This window comes from Callorhinus ursinus, unplaced genomic scaffold (genome assembly GCF_003265705.2).
Source record: "Callorhinus ursinus isolate GAN/ISIS: 27379988/994484 unplaced genomic scaffold, GSC_fseal_2.0 scaffold56, whole genome shotgun sequence".
Taxonomy (NCBI): Eukaryota; Metazoa; Chordata; class Mammalia; order Carnivora; family Otariidae; genus Callorhinus; species Callorhinus ursinus.
Genome location: NW_027397118.1, coordinates 6,093,485 through 6,114,143, shown reverse-complemented (window position 1 = coordinate 6,114,143; position 20,659 = coordinate 6,093,485). Strand labels below are relative to the sequence as shown.

Below are 20,659 nucleotides of genomic sequence, written 5' to 3'. Positions count from 1 at the left end.
CTGGCGGCCCTGAAGAGCCCCAGGAGGGGCGCGCAGCGGACGAGGGCACTCACCTGCAGCTCGGTCTGGAAGAAGAACTTCTGGGGGCACTGCGAGCAATCGTAGATCTTATCTTCCTGCCCATGCACGGCAAAGATGTGCTGCTGCAACTTGTTGGCCTGGACAAAGACTGGACACGGACGTGGCCGTCAGGGCTCAGACTCTGGGGCCACCAGCCCGGCCACTGCCACACCATTCACAAGTAGGGATCACCCAACCACGGACACAGTCAGCCAAATACGGGGCTACTAGGAGATCACCGGCAGCTACTAGCGAGGGCTCGAGCCAGTGGAGCTGAGCTCTGCCACTTAGGGGCTGTGCAACATTGCATAAGTCACTTAACCTCTCTGGGCTTCATTTCCTCCTCTGAAAAAGATGAGGATCATTAAAGGGTGTAGCTTACTGGGTGTCTGGGAGGATCAAATGGGTTAATACTTGCAAAATGCTTAAAAGATGGCCTGGCACATGATTAGTCCAGGGAATGTCATCACCATCATCATCACCATCATTTGCCAGATACCTTCTGCATGTGGGCTCCTAACTCTAGCACAGACCTGTCAGGCGGGCACTGTTGTTACCCTCATTTTACAGAAGAGGAAACTGAGGCACTGGGAACGTTAAATGCCACTGCTAGCAGGTGGCAGAGCTGAGAGTTGAATTAAATAAATTGAGCACACTGTCTAATACAAAAAGGTGCTCAATAAACACGAATTACTATTCTTGTTGAGGTTATTATCAGCATCCTCAGATCCCCACGCAGGGGCCCCGGTGTCCTGAGTCGGCAGGCCCCTCAGTGCTAGCCTCTGCCTGGCCCGCAGGGTATGATGGCAGCAGATGGGTGGGGGCTCCCGAGATTGAGGGGGAAGGGGCCCCAGGGTGTTCCAAGACTCTCATGCACGCTGGAGACTTTCCCTGCAGCACAGCCCCTTCCTCAGGCCCATCATGGAGCGGGTCGCAGCCCTGGCTTCTGGGTGGCAATAGTCCATGAGGCTGCCCCGGCCCTGGGCACACACAGGAGTTGGCCTGGAGGCAGCTATGTGTCTGGGAGGTGAGCACTTCAGATATCCCCTCCCGCCAGGCGCCCTCCCCGGGGTGGGCTTCCTGCCGAGGCAGACAACAGATGTCGGGGGAGGCAGGGGAAGGCCAGGGCTCCCCCACGCACACCGACTGCCATCTGGGCAGCAGGAGGGGCGATGGCAGAGCCCCTGAGACTTGCCTCAGGCCGGGACAGCCGCTCGCCCAGGCGGGCAGCCAGGCTGGGGGCTGGGGGCCAAGGGCTGGGGACTTGGCCAACAGAGCTGCCCTTGACCCCTCCATCCTGGAGCATGGATGGACAGGGTCCGAGGAAGCCAGGAGGTGTGTAAAGAGAGAGCCCCACTGTTGCTGGACAGAGCTCCCAGGGCCCACGGAAGGCAACAGAGGGGTGAGGCTGGGCTGGAAAAAGCAGTTATGCAGGGGGGTAAGAGGTGGGCTAGGAAAGAGGGCCCTCAACCTGCCTAAGAGGAGGGGACAGAGGTGGGGGGGGGCCGTGGGCCAGCTCTGCATGGGGCATGCAGGGTGATGGGCTGTGGGTCCCTTGGGGAGTCCAGGTCCATGTCAGGGCGGGAGCATATGCAATTAAAGGGCTGGGCCCTGCATCCCCCCCGCCCACTCCCATGTATACTTACCTGTGAAGCACACGGGGCATTTGAAGGTGCCGCCCATGCCCTCAAAGCTGTGCTCAATGAGGTGACAGAGGAGCTTGGCTGGGGAGTCGAACATCTGGTTACACAGCTTACACTCGTGGTTGATGCCTTCCTCTGCAAGGAAAACAGTGGCCATCAGTGACCCTGCAAACCGTGTCCTCTGGGCAGGAGCCCAAGGGCCCCCAGTATAGCCCAGGCCAGCCTCTCCCTGGTACCCAGAACCAGGGCTGGTGTGGGGGCCAGAGATGCCAAGACCCACCCCAGTTCCAAATGACCCCGCCCCCAGAGACTGACAGATCCCGCCGGCCAGCCCCAAATATCTGGCTCTTGAAGGCATCACTTGCTGTGATTTCTCTTGCTGGTCAAGCAAGAATGTGTGCAGGCCATGATCAATAGCTTGAATCTGAGACCATGTCACAGTGAAGAGGAGCCAAGGATGGGGTCTGCACAGAGAAAGGAGTCCAACCAGAATTTTTAAAAATCCAGTAGAGGAAGCAAAGGGGAGTATGTCAGAGGGGGAGATGAACCATGAGAGATGATGGACTCTGAAAAACAAACTGAGGGTTCTAGAGGGGAGGGGGGGAGGGGGATGGGTTAGCCTGGTGATGGGTATTGAGGAGGGCACGTTCTGCATGGAGCACTGGGTGTTATGAACAAACAATGAATCATGGAACACTGCACCAAAAACTAATGATGTAATATATGATGATTAACATAACAATAAAAAAATTTAAAAAAAAATCCAGTAGAATATTTACTGAGCACATACTGTGTGCCAGGCACTTTGAGCTGGTGGGGACCTAAACAGATAACTCACTTGTCCCCATTCTAATGGTGGGGGAGACACATAATAAAGATGACCAACACATAACACAGCGTCAGGAGGTAACGGGAGAACACAGGGCTCCCTAGGTGGCAGTCAAGGGCAAAGGCCCTGAGGTGCACCTGGAATGCCCTAGCTTGCCGGGAGCAGGAGCGCAGCATGCCTGAAGCCTGGGGGCCGGGATGGGGGGGGGTGAAGTCAGAGGGGACACAGGGATGCCCATCACCCCGGGCCTTGCTGGCCACTGGGGGACTCTGGCTTTTACTCGGAGGCTTGAGCCACTACTAGTACATGTCACCAAAACAATAACAAAATGATCTTTTTAAAAAATTTTGGAAGAGATGGCCTATGGACAGTGGCTGATGGACAAAGGGCAGACACCCTCCAGACAAAGGGCAGACACTCTGTCCTTCCATCTAACCACCTGGGAGCCGCTCTGACCTCAAAACTTCACTCAGAGGTGCCCAGGGAAGAGAGTGTGCCCCGGGCACCAGCTTCTCACCAGCACCCAGGGGAGCAGGGCCAAGGTCTGGCGCCCCAGGCCAGAGTCAGCAGGGCAGGGCTCGGATCCCCACAGCTGCTCCACAGTGTGTGGCCCGGGCTCCAGTCCACTCAGAGGAAACGAGCGCCCCCTGAGCCCCTGTCCCACGAGGCTGTGTGAGGATGGAAGAGGCCAGCATCTGCCCCCAGTGTGGCCCATGGCTCAACAGGGAGTGTGGCGGGGAGTCACCCTGGCTTGAGTGTCACCTCACCCAGGATTAGAACCCGGTGCTGCCACTCATTGCATGATCTTGGGCAAGGTACGTAAGCTCTGTGTGCCTCAGTTTCCTCTTTTCTCAAATACACGATAACTGCCTTCCTTACTGCTACACACCCATGAGCATGGCCAAAATCCAGAACACTGATGATAGCAAGCCCTGACAAAGATGTGGAGCATCAGGAATTCTCACCCACTGCTGCTGGGAATGCAAAATGGCACAGCGACCCTGGTAGACGGTTTGGCAGTTTGTCACAAAACGAAACATACTCTTACTATATGATCCAGCAATCTTGCTCCGTGGGTATTTACCCAAAGGAGCTGAAAACTTATATCAACACAAAAAGCTGCCCACGGATGTTTACAGCAACTTTATTCATAATTTCCAAACCTCAGAAGCAACCAAGATGCCCTTCAGTCCGTGAATGGATACACAAACTGTGGTCCATCCAGATGATGGATTATTATTCAGCACTAAAATGAACTGAGCTATCAAAGACATGGAGGAACCTTCGATGCATATTACTAAGTGAAAGAAGCCAATCCGAGAAGGCTACATGCTGTATGATTCCAACTCTTCCGGAAAAGGCAAAACTATGAGGACAATAAAAAGATCAGTTGGTTGTCTAAAGTGGGGGCAGAGATGAACAGAGTACAGAGATTTTGAGGCAGTGGAAATACTCTATATGATATTATAATGGTGGATGTATGTCATTACACATTTGTCCAAACCCACAGAAGGTACAACACCAAGGGGGAACCCCAAGGCAAACTATGGACTTTAGGTGATTACGAGGTGTCACTGTAGGTTCATCTTTGCAAAAAACATGTACCTGGTCATTCTGATGAGTGGCCCGGATAATGAGGGAGGCTACGCATGTGCGGGGCAGGGAATATAAGGGAAGTCTGTATCTTCCTCTCAGTTTTATCATAAACCTCAAACTGCTCTAAAATTAATAAAAGTTGGGGCGCCTGGGTGGCTCAGTCTGTTGAGCGTCCAACTCTTGATTTCTGCTCGAGTCATGATCTCGGAGTCCTGAGATCGAGCCTGGCATCAGGCTCCACACTCAGTGGGGAGTCTGCTTGCTCCTCTCCCCCTGCCTGCCCCGTCCCCTGGCGCATGCTCACACTCTCTTTCTCTCAAATAAATTAATTAAATCTTAAAAAAAAATAAAAAATAAGTAAAGGTCTTCAAAAAAAGTCACCCCTCCCCCAATAGCCTTCCTCTTATAGTTGATGTGACAATTAAAAGTTAATAATACAGGGTGCCCCTGGGTGGCGCAGTCGGTTGGGCATCTGACTCTTGGTTTCGGCTCAGGTTCTGATCTCAGGGTGATGGGTTCAAGCTCTGCAGCGGGCTCTGAGCTCAGGGGAGAAGTCTGCAAAATTCCTCTCTCCCTCTTCCTCTGCCCCTCCCTGCTCTTTCTCTCTCAAATAAATAATCTTCCCCCCCCAAAAAAGGTAAATGAGTTAATACATGAAAGAGGAATTTGACAGCCCCTGGCACACAGCAAGTGCTCAATAAGTGTTTGTTGTCAGGCATGCCAGTATCCGTGAGAGTATTATCTGGGACAGCCAAGGACACAGGCTCCCTCTCGGGCTCCCCCAGGGAACCAGCCTCACCAAAGGTGCCAGGTGCTCTGATTTGCCCTCAAAGGCAAGAATTAGGTAGCAGAGGGGCTCTGCCAGTGGTAAGACATGAACACAGATGGGCTGAGGCTCCTGGCGAGTCCCTGGGTCCCCAGGCCCTGGCAGGGGCTGGCAGGGACAGCATGCATCCCCCAGCCCCCCGGGCACCCCCCGCAGAGGTGCGCGCACACACATGCGCGTGCAGGTGGGCCTGCCCCACATAGCCCACTGGCTGGAATCTACCGGGTGTTTGTCGTGCCCCTGGAGCCCCAGCAACTAGGCCACACGCACCCGACAGAGATTCAGGCAGATCTTCCATTTCTACTGACAGAAAAGGAATTCATTGACAAGTTTGGGGACACGGGGCAGGCTCAGCACGCTCGCCGCATAGGCCCTACTCACGTCCTCCGCTTCCCTTGGGGGGACTCTCATCATAATTAGAGATGGCCTCCTGTGTGGGGGCTGCCTCAGAAGACCCCCAACACCCCCTGCCCCCCCCCCCACAAACAATGCTTCTCAGTGCCTGGCACAAAATAAGGAATGGATGAACGGAAGGCAGAGAGGGACCATCCTTATATAGGGCCTCCCTGGTAGAATGTGGACACCTCTTGGGCATCAATAAGGCAGACGGTATGTGAATTGATGATTGTACAGAGGTTTCTATTATCGTTTATAATATAACTTACGTTTAAGCTGATAACATAAATTAAAAATCAGAATTAACCCTGCTTGCTGGTAAAACCCCATTTCTAGGAAAGAGAATTAGACCACTTGCTAAGGTAACAGCCAACTGGGGGTGGTGCTCTGAACAGGATACAAAGCCCTCCCCCCATCCACATGGATCCCACCTGCACACCACCTCCAAGCAGCCTCCCCTGACTATGCCAACGTGCACAGCTGCACCTGGCTGGGCACCGTGACCCCGGGTTCATCTATTTTGATCCTGGCAACTACGTGATGGGCACAGATAATGGCTTCTCCTCCTCCAGCCTCCACAGCATCAGGCCCCTCCTGGACCCACAAAAGGGGCTCCGGAAATACTCACGGAGGAGGGATGCCCCCTGCTGGGCCCTCTCCCCCTGCCCAGCCAGAGCCAGCTCCCCAGGTGGGGATGCCAAAGGAGGATTTACTGCTCTCTGCTGAGCGGGGCCTTTATCCACTTGGCTGTGAATGGAGACGTGCCGTCTGATGCACAAACACTGGGAGGACAAAGAAGGCTCCCGCAACTTATAAATCAGAGAAATCATGTCTGACAGTCACTTTCCGTTCTCCGAGTGCCGCGCAATTCATCAGCCGGTCCCTCCTGATTCATAGACGCCGCTACACCCTGCACCCACGTTCATAAATATGTGCACAGTCAGGCAGCCCTGGGGCTGCCAGCCGGTTCCCGGGCCCCAAAGAGCTGCCATTTAAGCACATCACACCCCCAAACCGGGGTCGATGCGAGGTTGTGGTCTAATCAGATCAAGAGCCCGATAGACAACTGCGTGCCCCTGCACCCTTTCCTCGCTCGCCCCCCCACCACATGTTAAACAGAGTCAAACCTGGAGAGATGGGGGGAGGGAAAATAAAACAAGCACAAAGTGAAAATGGAGTGAAAAACAAGAAAGCCGGAGGGGCTCCCACAGACCCGAGAATCTCTCCCACTCGGGCCAGGCCTTCTGGTCTGCAAAGCTGCTTTCTGAAGGACAAGACCCTCTCCCCACCGGAGGGGGTTGGAGGTGCTCCCCGGGGTGTCCATCATGTGTACCTCTGCCTATACAGCCATCCAGGAAAATGGTGGGGGGGGGGGTGAGGAGCTGCCCTAGTTAGCGTGCAAACACTCCTGTGCGTGCCGGTGACCCGATACCAGCCAGCCCACGGATACTGACAGAATCCGCCGCTGCCGTGGCCGCTTACCCCGCCGACGCGGACAAGCTCTCGTCTGTCCCAAGCTGCGGCCTCCGCAGAGAGCAACACCCTCCGCAAATAACTTTCCCGAATTATACAAGATCACACAGCCTCAGCAGACACCTTGGAGCAGAATGACAAAGCTGTCTGGGAGCCCACAGGCCCCTCTGCCCCGGCGCGGGGGGCGGATGGAGGATTTTGTGAGTTAAGACGCAAAATCACTTCCTCTCCTTTCCATTCTTTTTTTTTCTTTATAGCACATGACAGACATCCATAAGAGAGACCCACACAACTCAAGTGAATTAGGCAGCCCTGCTCATTTGTAAAGTGAAATGCAGATTTTTGCCTGCTCACTGTGCCAGATCTTTCCTCCCGGTCCCCGTAAGTCGGGGCTGGCACGGGGAATCCACGGATTTATTATGATTTTTTAAAAAGTAAAAATAAATAAAAACCCGAACTGCCAAAGAAACAACCCAGCAAGCGCGAAAATCCCAGAGTCCCCCCCAACCCTCTTTTTTTTTTTTTTTTCTTCTGCTCAGGAATAATACGTGTTAATTTTACACTTCATTTCTCAAAAAAATAATAGGATGTGCTTTTGCTTAAAACCAAGTCAGCCTGCTGGAACCTTTCAGGCTGAAACTGTGTCAGCCCAAAAGAGGAGCGGAGGGCTTTGTGGAAGAGCACCGTGCCGAGATGATAGCTTCCTGTAATGTCCTCGGTACCGACTTTTGTCTCCAAAAGCATTTGATCCTGGCAGACACATACTTATTTCCATACAGGTCTTGGGGGAAGCCAGGAGGAGAGAGAGCTGATTATCAGAATCCTGAAGGTGAAGCTCAGGTGGGCCCCACTGATGTCAAAGGCAGGCCTGGGCACACATTCGGAGGCCATAATTTGCTGCCTGGGAGGGAGGGGCGGCGGGCTGCAGAGGGGAGTGGACAGGGCATTGTTCTCGGGCTCTAACGCACTGAGCGCGACCTGCGCCCGCCATATCGCTGGGCCCAGCCCGGCCCTTCTCTAAGCAGGGACCCCGCTCGGGGAAGCTGACCCAGGAGCGGTATCATTACGGCACAGACCCCTCCAAGAGGAGAGGACCAGTGACTGCCACCTGTGTTGACAGGGGGCACAATTAGCCACCTTCCATTCGGGAAGCAGCAATTAAGGACACAAAAGTGAGAACTAGAAACACTTGAGTTTGAGTCCCAGTTCCCGTCATTCGCTGGGTGTACTTGGGTAAGTTATTTAACCTCTCTGAGCCTCGGGGCTTCTGCTACAAAATGGGAAGCATCGTCACAGGGCTTCTGTAAGGCTGCAAAGCAGCCCGCTTCTGCCACAGGGTGTCTGCCCTCAATGAAACTCTCTCCTCCCCGTGTCCTCCTTCCCTCACGTCATTCAGGAGTCTGCCTAACTGCTGCCTCCGCCGAGAGGCCTTCCCGGATGCCCCGCGCTAAAGCAGCGCACACCCCCATCCTTTCTAGCACCTCACCCACCTTTAATTTCCTTTATAGTGCTTATCACCACCTGGCACATTACAGCGTTGATTGGTTTTTTTTTTTTTAAAGATTTTATTTATTTATTTGAGAGAGAGAGAATGAGAGATAGAGAGCACGAGAGGGAAGAGGGTCAGAGGGAGAAGCAGACTCCCCGCCGAGCAGGGAGCCCGATGTGGGACTCGATCCCGGGACTCCAGGATCATGACCTGAGCCGAAGGCAGTCGCTTAACCAACTGAGCCACCCAGGCGCCCTGGTTGGTTTTTTTTAACTGACTTCCTGTCTCGCACATCTTACACACACTCACGCACGCAAGCACACGCACATGCACACGCACAGAGCAATGTAAGCTCCATGACACGTTGTTTGCTCATGCTATGTCACCAGTGCCTAGAATAGGGCCTGGCACACAGTAGGTGATCAATAAATAAGAAATGAGCGACTCGTGCAAAGCACTTAATACAATGCTTGGAACACGGGGTAAGGTTCCTGGTAAATGCTGGTTACCACACACCACTGGTCTCCCCCAGACTGGAAGGCCTGGAGGCTCACAAAATCTGTGCTTGCTTTCAGAAACTCGCTAGTCCGATCCTCACAAAATGGCCTGCTCTGGGAGTGCAGACCTGGAGGGTCCCCCTCAGTGGACCAAAAAGGAAAAGAAGGCTTAGAGGGGCAGCACCTGTGTCACCAAAGTGGGTGAGCTGGGGATTGGGGGCACGCGGTCCCCCCAAGCAGAAAAATACCAAAATAGGCCCAGGACTTGACACCTGGGACCCAGCAAGCCACCCTCTGCTCCTTGATCATCCAGAATTTGGGGGTGAGAAGGAGGATGGAGATGTACCCTCCCGGGTTCCACGTTTGAGCCTGGAGGCCCCCTTGCCAGTACCAGCTCCAGCTGGCCAGAGGGCCAGGAACTTTGCCCAGGTCAGCGGGGAGGCAGCGCCCGCGGTGACAGCGTGGACCAGCCCAGGGCCCTAGCACTGTCCCTGAAATTTCTGGGAGTGGAAGGAAGGCAGGGGACACACAGGCTGCCTCATCAAGCTGAAAGCCTCTGTTCCCGGCTTGGGTAATAAATTCTCCAGCCTCAATTCCACAGCCCACCCCAAGGCTCAGGTCAAGCAAAGACCCCTGAGATCCGGGGGCCCGGGCTCGGGCACACAGAGATAAGGAGGGGGAAGAACAAGGAGCCAAGCATTCATCCAGGTAAATGAGCAGGCAAGAGGGGGACCCCAGAAGAGCACCCCTCTGATGCTGCCCTAATAAATAACCAGTCACAAACAGGCACCAAACAGGAAATAGAAACACAGGCCAATAGGGGACACAGTCCTTTGTTCTCTGTAAGGAACAAAGACCTTTGGGTGGAAGAGAAGAGGGCAGATACTAATATCTGGGCAGCCAGATCAGGCTGTTTATCTGTTGATTTGTTATTAAATACCACAAGGAAATGAACCAAGGCAGGCTGTAAGGGAAAGCGGGGGCGGTGTGTGATATCTGACCTGGGAGCTGACAAGGGGCAAAGGAAGAAACAGGGTCTGAGGGTGAGCCCTTCCCCAGAGGCCAGGCAGGACCTGGGGAAACACGGAAGTGGGGGCAAGGGTTGATCTTGGGACCCCCAATACCTTAGGCCCTGGCTGCCCTGAATATCTATATCCCTGCTAGGCAGGGTGTGGGCCCCGGACCGGCAGCCCCAGCACCTCCCGGAGCTGCTGAGACATGCAGAATCTCAGGCCCAACCCCAGACCTGCAGAATGAGAATCTGCATTTTTAAAGTGCTCCTGTGATTTGGGCATGCATTCAAGTTTGAGGAGCACTGGGCCCTATAAAAAGGCTTCTGGGGATGCCAATCTTGTTGGAAGCCTGTTGTCACGAAGCTGTGTGTTCATAGCTATAATCTTTCCCAAGATCGTATGCTTCCATCTCTAAAAAAGAGGAAAGTTTTCTACATTCACTTGTTGTCTACATTTTACAGAAGACTGAGAGATAGATCAACAGTGGGAAACACTCTCCTATTATCACAGCTGAAATGAGAATGACCTGGGGTGTCTTTGGAGGGGCTGTTGGAGACTCTGGGGGCAGTGACTGACAGTGTGTCAAGCACCCTGGCATCCCTGCTGCCCCAGACCCCAAATGCTGGGGTGCTCAGGGCTGCTTAGCGCCTCCCCTCACTCAAGAACACTTAGCCGTTGCTTGCAGGCACGCCCCGCCACTGCTGCCCCCATTCCAGGCTCCCATTTTCCTAATTAATCCTGGAAGATGGGCTCTGCCCTTCCTCCTCCCCTCAGGGGCACCTTCCCAGGCCTCTCTGGCCAGGAGGGACCCATCTCCTTGTCCCCCGTGTTTCAGAAAGGCTTATAAATGAGCTCTGGCAGCCTGAACCAGGGCCCACTGGGGACCCGGAGCCTCTTCAAAACAGAGCCCTGACAATTAGGCAGTCTGAGTTTTGAAAGGCTTGGGATTGATGGCGTGGACAGTAAAAATATCACCTGGGGAGCTGGGTGTAGTCCTCTGAGGGTTGCCTGAGGTCAGTTGCCATGGCAACGGAGAATGAGCTCAACCTTGTAACTGACCCTTATCTTTTTTTGATCTGTGGGCCACTTGGGGCCAAGGCTTGAAATCAACTGGAAAATAATCCGGTCACATATCAGAAAGAAAACTATTTATACTTATTTACCCAGGTATCCACCAACATCCCCATTCGCCAATGATGAGGATGCCACAATAAACCAGTGTCGCCTGTCCAAACAGAGGCTACCGGCCCGCAGGAGAGAAGGGGAGACCGCATCCCCCACCTCAGCAGAATGCAGCTCTGGCCACGTGCGAGCAGGTGCTCACCGGTGAAAAGGGTTCTCCTCCCCCACCACCCCCCCCTCACGTCATTCCTGCCGGAAGCACTGGGCCCTCTTGCAGGCCGGCATCCGGTAGAAATCCACCAGAGGAGTCAGACTCAGATTTCTCCTCTCATCTGCTGTTCAGGCGTGTCAGTCCAGCCTGGCTTCATCGCTAGGCTGCTTGGCTTTATTCCAGGGTCGGATGAGAGTCTCCTCTGCCAGAGACGTGTCCCCAGCCGAGGGGCTAGACTGAGATGCCAGGCAGATGTGCATCTCTGCACCTGGGGGAGGTGTCCACATGGAGTTTGGGGGAGGCAGGCTGAGAGGAGGGACAACTGCAGGCCCTCCCTCCTGGTCCCACACCCCAGGAAGGCCTGGCTGGCTCAGCCACCCCCACACTCACCCTGGGGTTCCCATGGCAAGACAGCCATCTGGCCAAGGCGCGTCTCCAGGACACTGCTATCCTGAGTTACAAGTACCCGAGCACTCTCTTTTCCTCCGAAACTCAAGTCAGAAGACTCCAGATGGTTCCATTCACCGACTGCTCCCAAGAGCCATGTCACATGAATGTTAGTGAGGGGTCAGTTAAGCTTGAGGATGATTCCGGGGAAACTCCCCTGGAGATTTCCCATCACTGCAAACAGGACAGCTCAACTGACTGCCCCCCATTCACCCCTGTTCCATCAGCATGAGCTTCTTTGGGGAGTGGAGAGGGAAATGTGGCTGAAAACCAGGCGGTGTGGAGGCTATTCCTGGCTCCGCCTCAGACTCATAGGGTGACTGCGCTGAGCACGGTCCTGTGTAGCTCAGTCTTCTCACCTGTGAAATGGGAAGAAATCCCTCACAGGACTGTGATAAAGAGGGAGTGAGAACAAGATAAAGAATACTGACCACAGAACTATTACCAAGCTGTCATGATTTTGGACATGACTCTGCCCTGAAACTCCACACCCAGGGCCTGGAACACAGCGGGCTTTGTGGGGGGTCACCAGCAGGGACAGCCCCCCCCCCCCCCAGGAAATGTTTAAGGAGCTCTGACATGGCACCTGGCACATTGTGGGTACTCAATCTATGTTATGTCCATCTGGCCAATGCCTCTGTGTCAGCCTTTCTTGTCTCTCTCCTCCTCCAGCTCCACACCGCTCCCCATATTTGTGATGGCAAAAGCTGTATCTGGATTTCAAACCCTTTGTTCGACTGTGGCTCACTGCAGCTTCCTACTTCCGGCCACAGGAGCCGGTTCCGCCGCCCCTCTGATGCTCCTGCAGCCAACGTTCCTTCTTTCTTCATGGTTCTTCTCTTTGTTCCTCTGTCTTAAAACTCAGTGGGATTTCCATGGAGGTCCAAACCAGGGCTGGGGACGAGGGCGTGTCTCAGGTTCATGCTGCACCTCCCAGGCCTCGGCCTGCCCTTCCTCCTAGCTTGGCCCATGCAGGGGGCTCCCCAAGGGCACCAGTGCTCCGAGAATCTCAAATAGATGCTGGCCCGGGGCAGAGATCCATGATGGAAGGAGGCTCCTTCCAACTGCACGGCTGTTGGGGAAATGCACCGCCTTTGCAGAAGGCTCTGCTTGCAAGCTGGGTGTGGTGGCTGACAAAGACATGGGTCTCAGCAGTCTGAGCCGTTTGTAAGCTTTAGGACGTGGTGATTAGCTGTCTTTGGTGAAAACAAAGTCACCAACCAGGCCCTGGACAGGTCACTAAGAGATGAGAGGTGCCTATCTGAGCTGCTTAATGGAAAAAGAGCGAATACATGAGTGACTGACCAACTCCACCATGGACGGATCAGTGGACCTTCATGGGGGACTCGAAGGAGAGAGGGTTCTACAGGATCCAAACTTCTAGAACTTGACCCTTAGGAGCTCGACACATCCTGCTGATGAAGACATTCCCCTGCCCTCCTCACACACACCCCCTTCCACCTGACAAAGACAAAGGCCCTCAGGAAATGAAGACCCTGATGCATCCCCTAGGGGCCCACTAGGTGCAAACAAGTAGCTAATTCCTGCTTAACACACCAAACACCTACTAATGTAGGTCAGTGATCTTCAGGTTCAAGTTTTCCACAACAAGGCAACTGCTTAAAAATCCATCATGTTAATAATCATCTGATTAATGCCCCCTCTAATAACATACAATTAACGTGACAGGCAGGCCGCAAAACCCTTATTGTCACCAACCCTGCCGGGGACACGGGAATTAGCCCCGCTTCCACTACAAGAGTTTTCTCTGCTGCTGACATCATTTTCCCCTACCGAGACCATGTTTTTTTAAAAGGAGCACAGCAAAGCCTCAAAAACCCGGAGCTCTCCACATGCACAAACACAGCGTGCCCGTGCAGAATGCAGGGAGCCCCGTCTTCGCAAAAGTTTTCCAACCAGGGAGACACAGAGCCGTCCCTGCAGTTCCTAATAGCTGAAGCTCAGACGGGAGACAGCAATCCACCACTTCCTCCCCTCTAGCCGCACTAATTGGACACTGGGCATCCCCATCCCTCAGCACCATTCTGGGCAATGGTGAGTAACAAGACGAGGCTGGTTTCTATTGCAACATTTTAAAACATATGCCTCTGCTAGATCCTCATGGTCCCATACGGTCCTTACTAGCCACGTGTGGCTATTTAAATCTCAACTAATTAAAGTTAAATAAAAGTAGAAATTCAGTCCCTCATTTCAAGTGCTCAACAGCCACGTGGCTAGCGGCTCCTGATTTGGACAGCGCAAAAGGTTTCCATTGCGGCAGAAAGTTCTAGTGGAGGGCGCTGTGCTAGAATGCAGGCAACGTGAAGGCAGGGGCTCTCCCGGTCCTGTTCAACACTGTAATCCCAAACCTACAATGGTGGGTGGTACACAGCAGGTGCTTAAAAGATATTTACTGAATTGTAGTACCTGTGTTTCAAAATGTTTTAAAGAACTCCTCATCCCTTTTACTTGTTAGCATTTGTTGGGATTCCCCTTCGTGGAAAACTGCCCAGATTTGAGCCTCTCTGACCTTCAACTTAAACCTCTACCCTAATAATTAGGTGGCCACTCTGCCCAGGGCAGATAAGAAAATGGGGAATGCAGGAACATTAAGAGTAACAAAGTTTCTCTGAAGGGCATAACTCAAGTAATTGGGTAATTTTGGACCCATAGGTTCTGAAGTAGATGGAGAACAACTGGGTCACTATCTAGTTTAGAAGCCCACCTGCTATGCCCCTGAGCCACCTCTCACCGAGCAGCCCGCGTCCTCTGTTCCCCGAGAAGTATGGGAATGTCAGGAAACAGGACACCTGCTGGTGGTCAAGGCCAGGAGAGAGATTAAAGGATGCAGGGATTTCCCACCTTTAAACTGGCTTAGCCCGGACGGATGCTTGTGAAGGAAGTAAATGCTTGCATTTGTAATGCTTAGCTAAGTTTTTTGTGTGGTTTCTTATGCCGCTTCTGCTGGCTACATCTCAAAGAACCGGGGCTTTGCCGTGACCCAAGTAAAATGAAAATTGAACTAAAATTGGAAATTCAAATGCAACATGGACTAAACGAACACATTCAAACCAATGGTACATCCCTCAAGTCATCACCTGATCCCAGCCATCGTGCTAGCACTGAGCCGACTCTGAGGGAGCAGTTCTTCCTTCGTTCAGCTCAAAGTCCACGAGACAAAGCAAAACTTAGAGTCACACGCACGGCCTTCCAAGGCGGTCTCTGGGGTCAGACTTCCTCTCGTCCACTCTGGTCTCTACTCCCTCTCCCCAACCACCAATCGAAAATATCACCTGCCTGAGGGCAGAGGGTTGCTCTTTTCCTTTCTCCAGCAGACCTGGGACTGAGACTAAATGAGGCCTATTAGATGCCCCAAGCTCACAGTAGCATGAACTTACTGATATGGTCAGCTCCCAGACCAACGCTCTCCCAGACGGTTGCCTGGGATGGTTTGGACACAGCACCCTGAGGCCAGATGAGGGGGGTCTGCCAACTCGGGGCAGCTGAGGCCCCACAGCCCAACTCCCAGAGGCTGGCCACTCTGCCTCTGTCCACAGCCAGCTCCGTCCGTCACCTGCCACCAGTCCCCCCAAATCTGGGGCCCACTCCCACTCCTCCCACCACTCCTAGCCCAAGGAGGCAGTTCACAGACAGCCCCGGACAGCCCCCCTCCCTGTGCCCCCAGAGAAGCAGGGGACGAGCAGCCTGAGCCCAGAGGAGGGGGCAGGCTGACTGGGGAGAGGCTGGGAGGGGGTGGAGTTGCCCCCATGCAGCCTTCTACTCTCCATGCTGGCTCAGTGAGCCAAAGAGCTGCCATCAGCTGGGACGAAATGCATGCAGCTTGAGGCCCATGCACTGGGGCAGAGGAAGGCCCCTCCGTGCAGCTCTGGCTGGCACCTGCCTTTTTCCTTCTCGGTAGAGGCAGCTTCATATACCTTCATGAAAAAGTACGCTGAACTCCTGGCCATTCATCGATTGCTACCTCCCCTCCTGGCCCCACCTCTCCGTGCTGGCTCTAATCTCCCACTCACTCCCTGGAGCACACACTCGCTAGAGAATATGCCCTGGGTTCTATGGCCAGCATTTCGCTCTGCTCCTCAAGAAGGGCTCCCGCTCTCCCTCCTTCTGCCACACGTAAGCAACACCCCTGCTTTCAGCCACACCCATGCGCTCCTACCCCACTGGCTCCCTGAATTCCAGGGCCTTGTTCCTGACTCTGCCCTTTATCTGAACAACTCTCGGTGCTTGGCCTCTGTCCTTCCAACCACGGTGTTCTGAGAGATGGTCCTACGCAGACATTCAAGGCTCTGGCTCCAGCCGTACCTAACACTGTCCAGAGTTATGTGACATAAAAGGTGTCTTTCAAAAATTCTCTTTGCTTAAGCTAACTTGACTTTCTCTCACTTGCAACCCAAACAGTGCTGCCTAATAAATTCTCTGAGGAAACATAAAAGGAGTTTACTTGTGGTGTCACTAATAGGGCCAGGCAAACATGAGGCGATAAATAAATGCTAACAGTTTGGTTGGTTCCAAATGCTAACAGTTTGGTTGGTTCCTTGATTCACAGCTCCATCCCCACTGGACACCCTGGGAGTCCAGGCAGGGGGCTCCCAGGCTCAATGCAGTCCCAGACGCAGGAGCTCAGACACGTGGCTCTGGGTCCACAGTTCCCCTAGCAGGTTGGATGGTGACAGAACAGGACTGAGTCAGGCCTGGGACTCTTCACCCCGAGCAAAAGGCTATTCTCAGGGCTGGACACAGACCCCTGCTTGTGTACTGATTGCATTCGGCAAGTACAGAACATGGAGAGAAGCAGAGCCTCCGAGTCAGGGTTCAAATCCCCCTCCTGCCACCTACCAGCTGTGGGATCCTGGGTCAGTGGCTGTTCCCCAGTACATAAAATGAGGAGTGTCACGGCACCTGTCTCATCAGCCCGCTGTGGGGTGAACAGGCCTCAGAGCGTCCGTGCTGATGATCCCCGTCACTGTCACTGACTCTGTGTCAGGCATGGGGTGAGGCACTGGGTGGACAGGCCAATGAGACACTGGCTATGGCTCCCAAGTTGCCTAGAGCTGGGAAACCTGGGAAGCCAGGGGAAGGGACATGCCATGTGTGAAAACACAGTCACCCAGAGTCCCGCAAATCCCCCAAACCAGGCCCTGAAGGATACCCAGTGTGGGGACAGCAAAGCTCTAGGGAAGACAGATGGGTGGAGGCCCTTGAGGATGGAGGAGGCGGTGGGCGCTGGATGCCCAGCAGCCCCACTGGGCCCATACGAGAGCCCTCGGTCCTCCTGGCATGCCACATCATAGCCTTGCTGACCCAGGACCCACTTCACTGGAGGGTGGGCAGAAGGGCCAAGGCCTGGCGTGAGGACTCAGGGTCCCTGTCGTCATTGTAAGGCTTAGTCTGGCAGGACTGACCCCACAGGGTATGACCAGGAGACGGACACACATAAACATTCACATGCATACACACACACACAACACACACACACACACACACACACACACACACACACACACACACACACACACAATCCTCTAGAACTCATTTTGAGGTCCTACACATTGAAGGAGTTTCTCAATACAGAATCTCCCATTATAGCAAAGGCCATGGCTCCCAATCCCATCCACAAGGTTAACCTTAGATTCTGGGCAGGGGGGCATCCCAAGATGTTTTCTCCGCCTCCGCTTCATGCTTTCATCATACCCTGAACACACAAGAGCCCAACCTGAATGGCAATTTAGAAACCAGAAACCAGATTCTAGCGAATTACCTTGAATTCCAGTTTCCAAATCAAGAGCGTGTCTTGGCCTCCCTAGGCAGGGACGGTGCTTACCCCTATCCTAGTCTCCATCTGGATGGCTCCCTTCGCCCTGTCCAGAGCTGAGAAAGGCAGAAATCCCACGCACCTGTAGAGAGTTGTGAACATGCTGATGGGACTGGGATCCCGCATGAAAATGGGAGTCCGGGTGGCCTTCTGCCAGCCTCACAACGGAGGACACCCCGTGCCTCCCCGCAGGCTGAGTCCTCCCCGTAAGTCCCTACTGTGCCCTCCTGCCAACAGACACGTGTCTTCACAAACTCCCACCTCGAGAGAAACATGTCGTGCCCTCCTGCCCATCTCTAGCACCATGGGGGGACCTCTACTCTTTTGCCCCCCGAAAATTATCCTCCCCATGCTTGGCCTACTCACACTGCTCATCATCTCTCCCTGCCCCCCCCCCAGCCCAGGCATTGCCCAGCACCTAGCAAGGTGGACATGCTTGCTCCGGGGAAAGGGGCCTCTAGAGATAATACTTAGTCCCTGCCCACAGAACCAGGCACCAGGGACAAATACCTTCTCTAAGACAACACATTCCATCAGTCTCCCAGCTCACACATGATGAAAGTGGAAATAAAACCAGTTATTCAACACAATCCTATTTTGGTGTTTTTTTTTGTTTTTTTTTTTTACAACAAGGAGTGTGCGTCACTACATGTGTGTGTGCTTTTTCAAAGAATCGGTGAAAGGACACCCACGAAGGCATTAGAGGGTCACCTCCGGCTGGCAGGGCAAGCTGCTGACCTCTCTGAACCCCAGGAGGACCAGACGAGGCAGCCTGCAAAGTACTGATTTGAAGGCAACTGTCATTCATTAGTACAGTCACATCAGTGTTATCCTTAGGTCACTCTCCTTGTGGCTCGGCTGTATTTTCTAGTTTTCCTGCAAAGAGCATGGGCAGCTTTTGTAATAAATAGAGTAACAGCTTAAATTTAAAAAAATTAATCTACTGATTAATGACGAAGACGATGACAACAACTACAGTGCTCTCTCCGGTGTCCCCATCTAGAAAGTGAGGTGGTTGGACATTTCTCTCCTCGGCCCCGCTTGGTCCCTGCTCTGTGGTTCTCCCCATCAGAGACTCTGGGCAGTGGCAGCAGGCCACACTCAGCTTCTTGCTGCCTGCTGGTTTCTGCCAGGCCCCCACTTCTGTCCCTGTCACCGAGGCTCAGTTCTATCACCTGTCAAGTGGGATGGGCAGGCCACTTTGCAGGTCTGGATTCTGCCACTGTGTGCCCTGGAAAGTCACCTCTCTGTGCCCCAGGCTCCACATCTGTAAAATGGGGACAGGGGTGTGATCCACAGGCATGCATACAGCTTGGAGTGCACCTGCTGGGCCCTCACAGGCTCTGAAGCATGGCTGGGGAGGTGCTCTGGGAAAGTGTGCGTGGCCGTCCCTTCCCACACTGGGCGTTAAGCCACGCGGGAGCTGACGGGCTTTGTTGCAGGCTCGTGCCTCAGAGGCAAGTGGAGCATGGCTGGTATGACTCACGGCCTCAAGACCAGAGGCCAGAAGCAGTGAGGAGATGGGAAGTGAGGTTCCAAGTAGGCGAGAGATGCCAGGGAGGCCATGACCCCTTGTGAGGAGGCTGGTGGGTGGCGGCCTCACCACCAAGTCCAGACGTGCTTAGCCAGCGCTGCCTCTGACCGGGTCCAGGCTGGGCCTGGCCCACTGGGGAGGCAGCCGCGCCAACGGCTCGGCAGGCCAGATGCAGCCTGCCCAGATCTGCGCCCTCCGTGAGATTGACGATGACAGGCTCCGGGGGCCAGGAGGAGCTGGGTCACAGGAAACTTGGCAACGAGAAGGGCAGTGGGAGCAGCTGGGCTGGCAGGACCTGGAGCACCACCCCCCGCCTCTGGAGGGCCCAGCAAGGGGCTCTCCCCTCAAGCCCTCAAGTCTTTCAGTGAGTTCTAAGTGCTCCCAGGCCGAGGCTGGGGTCTGACCGCTGCCTCTTCCCGTGCCACCAGCTTCCAAAGAGATGGTAGAAAGTGGTCCAAAGACCCAATATTTGTATTTCGAATGCTAATTTGACATAGAGGAGTGGGCATGGGGGAGTGTTTATAATCAGCACTCCAATAAGCCCACAAATGACACCAGTATTTTATAAGCTTGTTAGAAACAAATCACCCCTCAGCTGATATTTACTTACTGATGAATCATAAAAGGGCTCAATACACAAAGAGTACATCCAAAAAGGATGTCTTTCTCCAGTCCCATCTTCGGCAAGAATGTTGGGAGCCTGAGCTCACTGTCCCCCCCCGCCCCCGCCAGCACCTGTCCCCAGCCCCCCCCCCTCTCCCGGCAGCCTCCCGGGGGGCAAACCATTGGCACCAGCCCCAGCTTCGTGCTCGCCCCCCCGCCCCCCACCCATCAACTGGCCTAATCGGAGGCTCAACCCGGCGCTCCAGAGGCAGCTCTGTCCTTCTGCCGCCCCCGGAGTCCTCTGCGGGAGCAGATCCAATCCAGCTAATTTGCATAATGATGAAGCCCTCCAGTGCGGGCTGGGTCTTGGGAGGGTTGGGAAGAAATATGCCCTGTCCTTTGGAGAGGCACACAGAAGGCTCTGTGCAGCCCGGGAGGAATGGGACGCCTGGCGGGTGGGCGGGCGCGGTGAGGAGCCGGCAGCTCGCCCGCCAAGGACAGCTCAGCCCTGTCGCCCGCTGAGCCTGTGTCCAGCTGGCCCAGCGAACGAAGCACTGCCCAGGGCTGTAAACCAGCAGGAAGAAGGCTCAGAGTGCCAGCTCCAGACTGAGGCCGGACAGACCCAGGTCATAGCGACCGCCACTCACTGGCTGGCTGACCTTGGGCGAGCCACTGACCTCTCTGAATCTCAGTAGGGCCAGACAAGGCCGCCCGCAAAGTACTGCTTCCAAAGCGCGGACGGAACGCAGGAGCTGCCGGCCATTATCATGGTAACATCGTCATCCATCCATTTGTTTATTCAGCAAATGCCAGGGATTGTGCTGGGAAGTCCGGGAGACACAGAGACACATATCCTGCCTCTGAATCACCTCTGGTGACGAAACCATTCTGCAGGTGCAAAGGTGAGGGCTGTGCTTGCCCTTGAGGTGAGGTAGTGTGGAAGCGGGGCGTGTGGGAGCCACCGGAGGGCCATCGGGTTCTGCTTCTCAGTCTGGATGCATTCAGTTTCTGAAAATGCCATCAGGCTGAGCATTTATGATTTGTGCTTTTCTCTGGACATACATCAGACTTCAATAAAGTTTTTTAA

General features: G+C 54.1%; 1 protein-coding gene across 5 annotated transcripts in view; it reads right to left on the bottom strand.

Annotated features, from left to right (window-relative positions):
* Window positions 1-20,659, bottom strand: part of ZNF423 (zinc finger protein 423) — a 332,672-nt gene that overhangs the window by 27,150 nt on the left and 284,863 nt on the right. For all 5 annotated transcript variants that reach the window (XM_073884396.1, XM_025852448.2, XM_025852447.2 and 2 more), the window contains 2 exons: window positions 1,707-1,838; window positions 54-169 (listed from right to left, as the gene is read on the bottom strand). In XM_073884396.1, coding sequence (XP_073740497.1) covers window positions 54-169; window positions 1,707-1,838 — 248 coding nt within the window. The remainder of the gene's footprint in view (window positions 1-53; window positions 170-1,706; window positions 1,839-20,659) is intronic.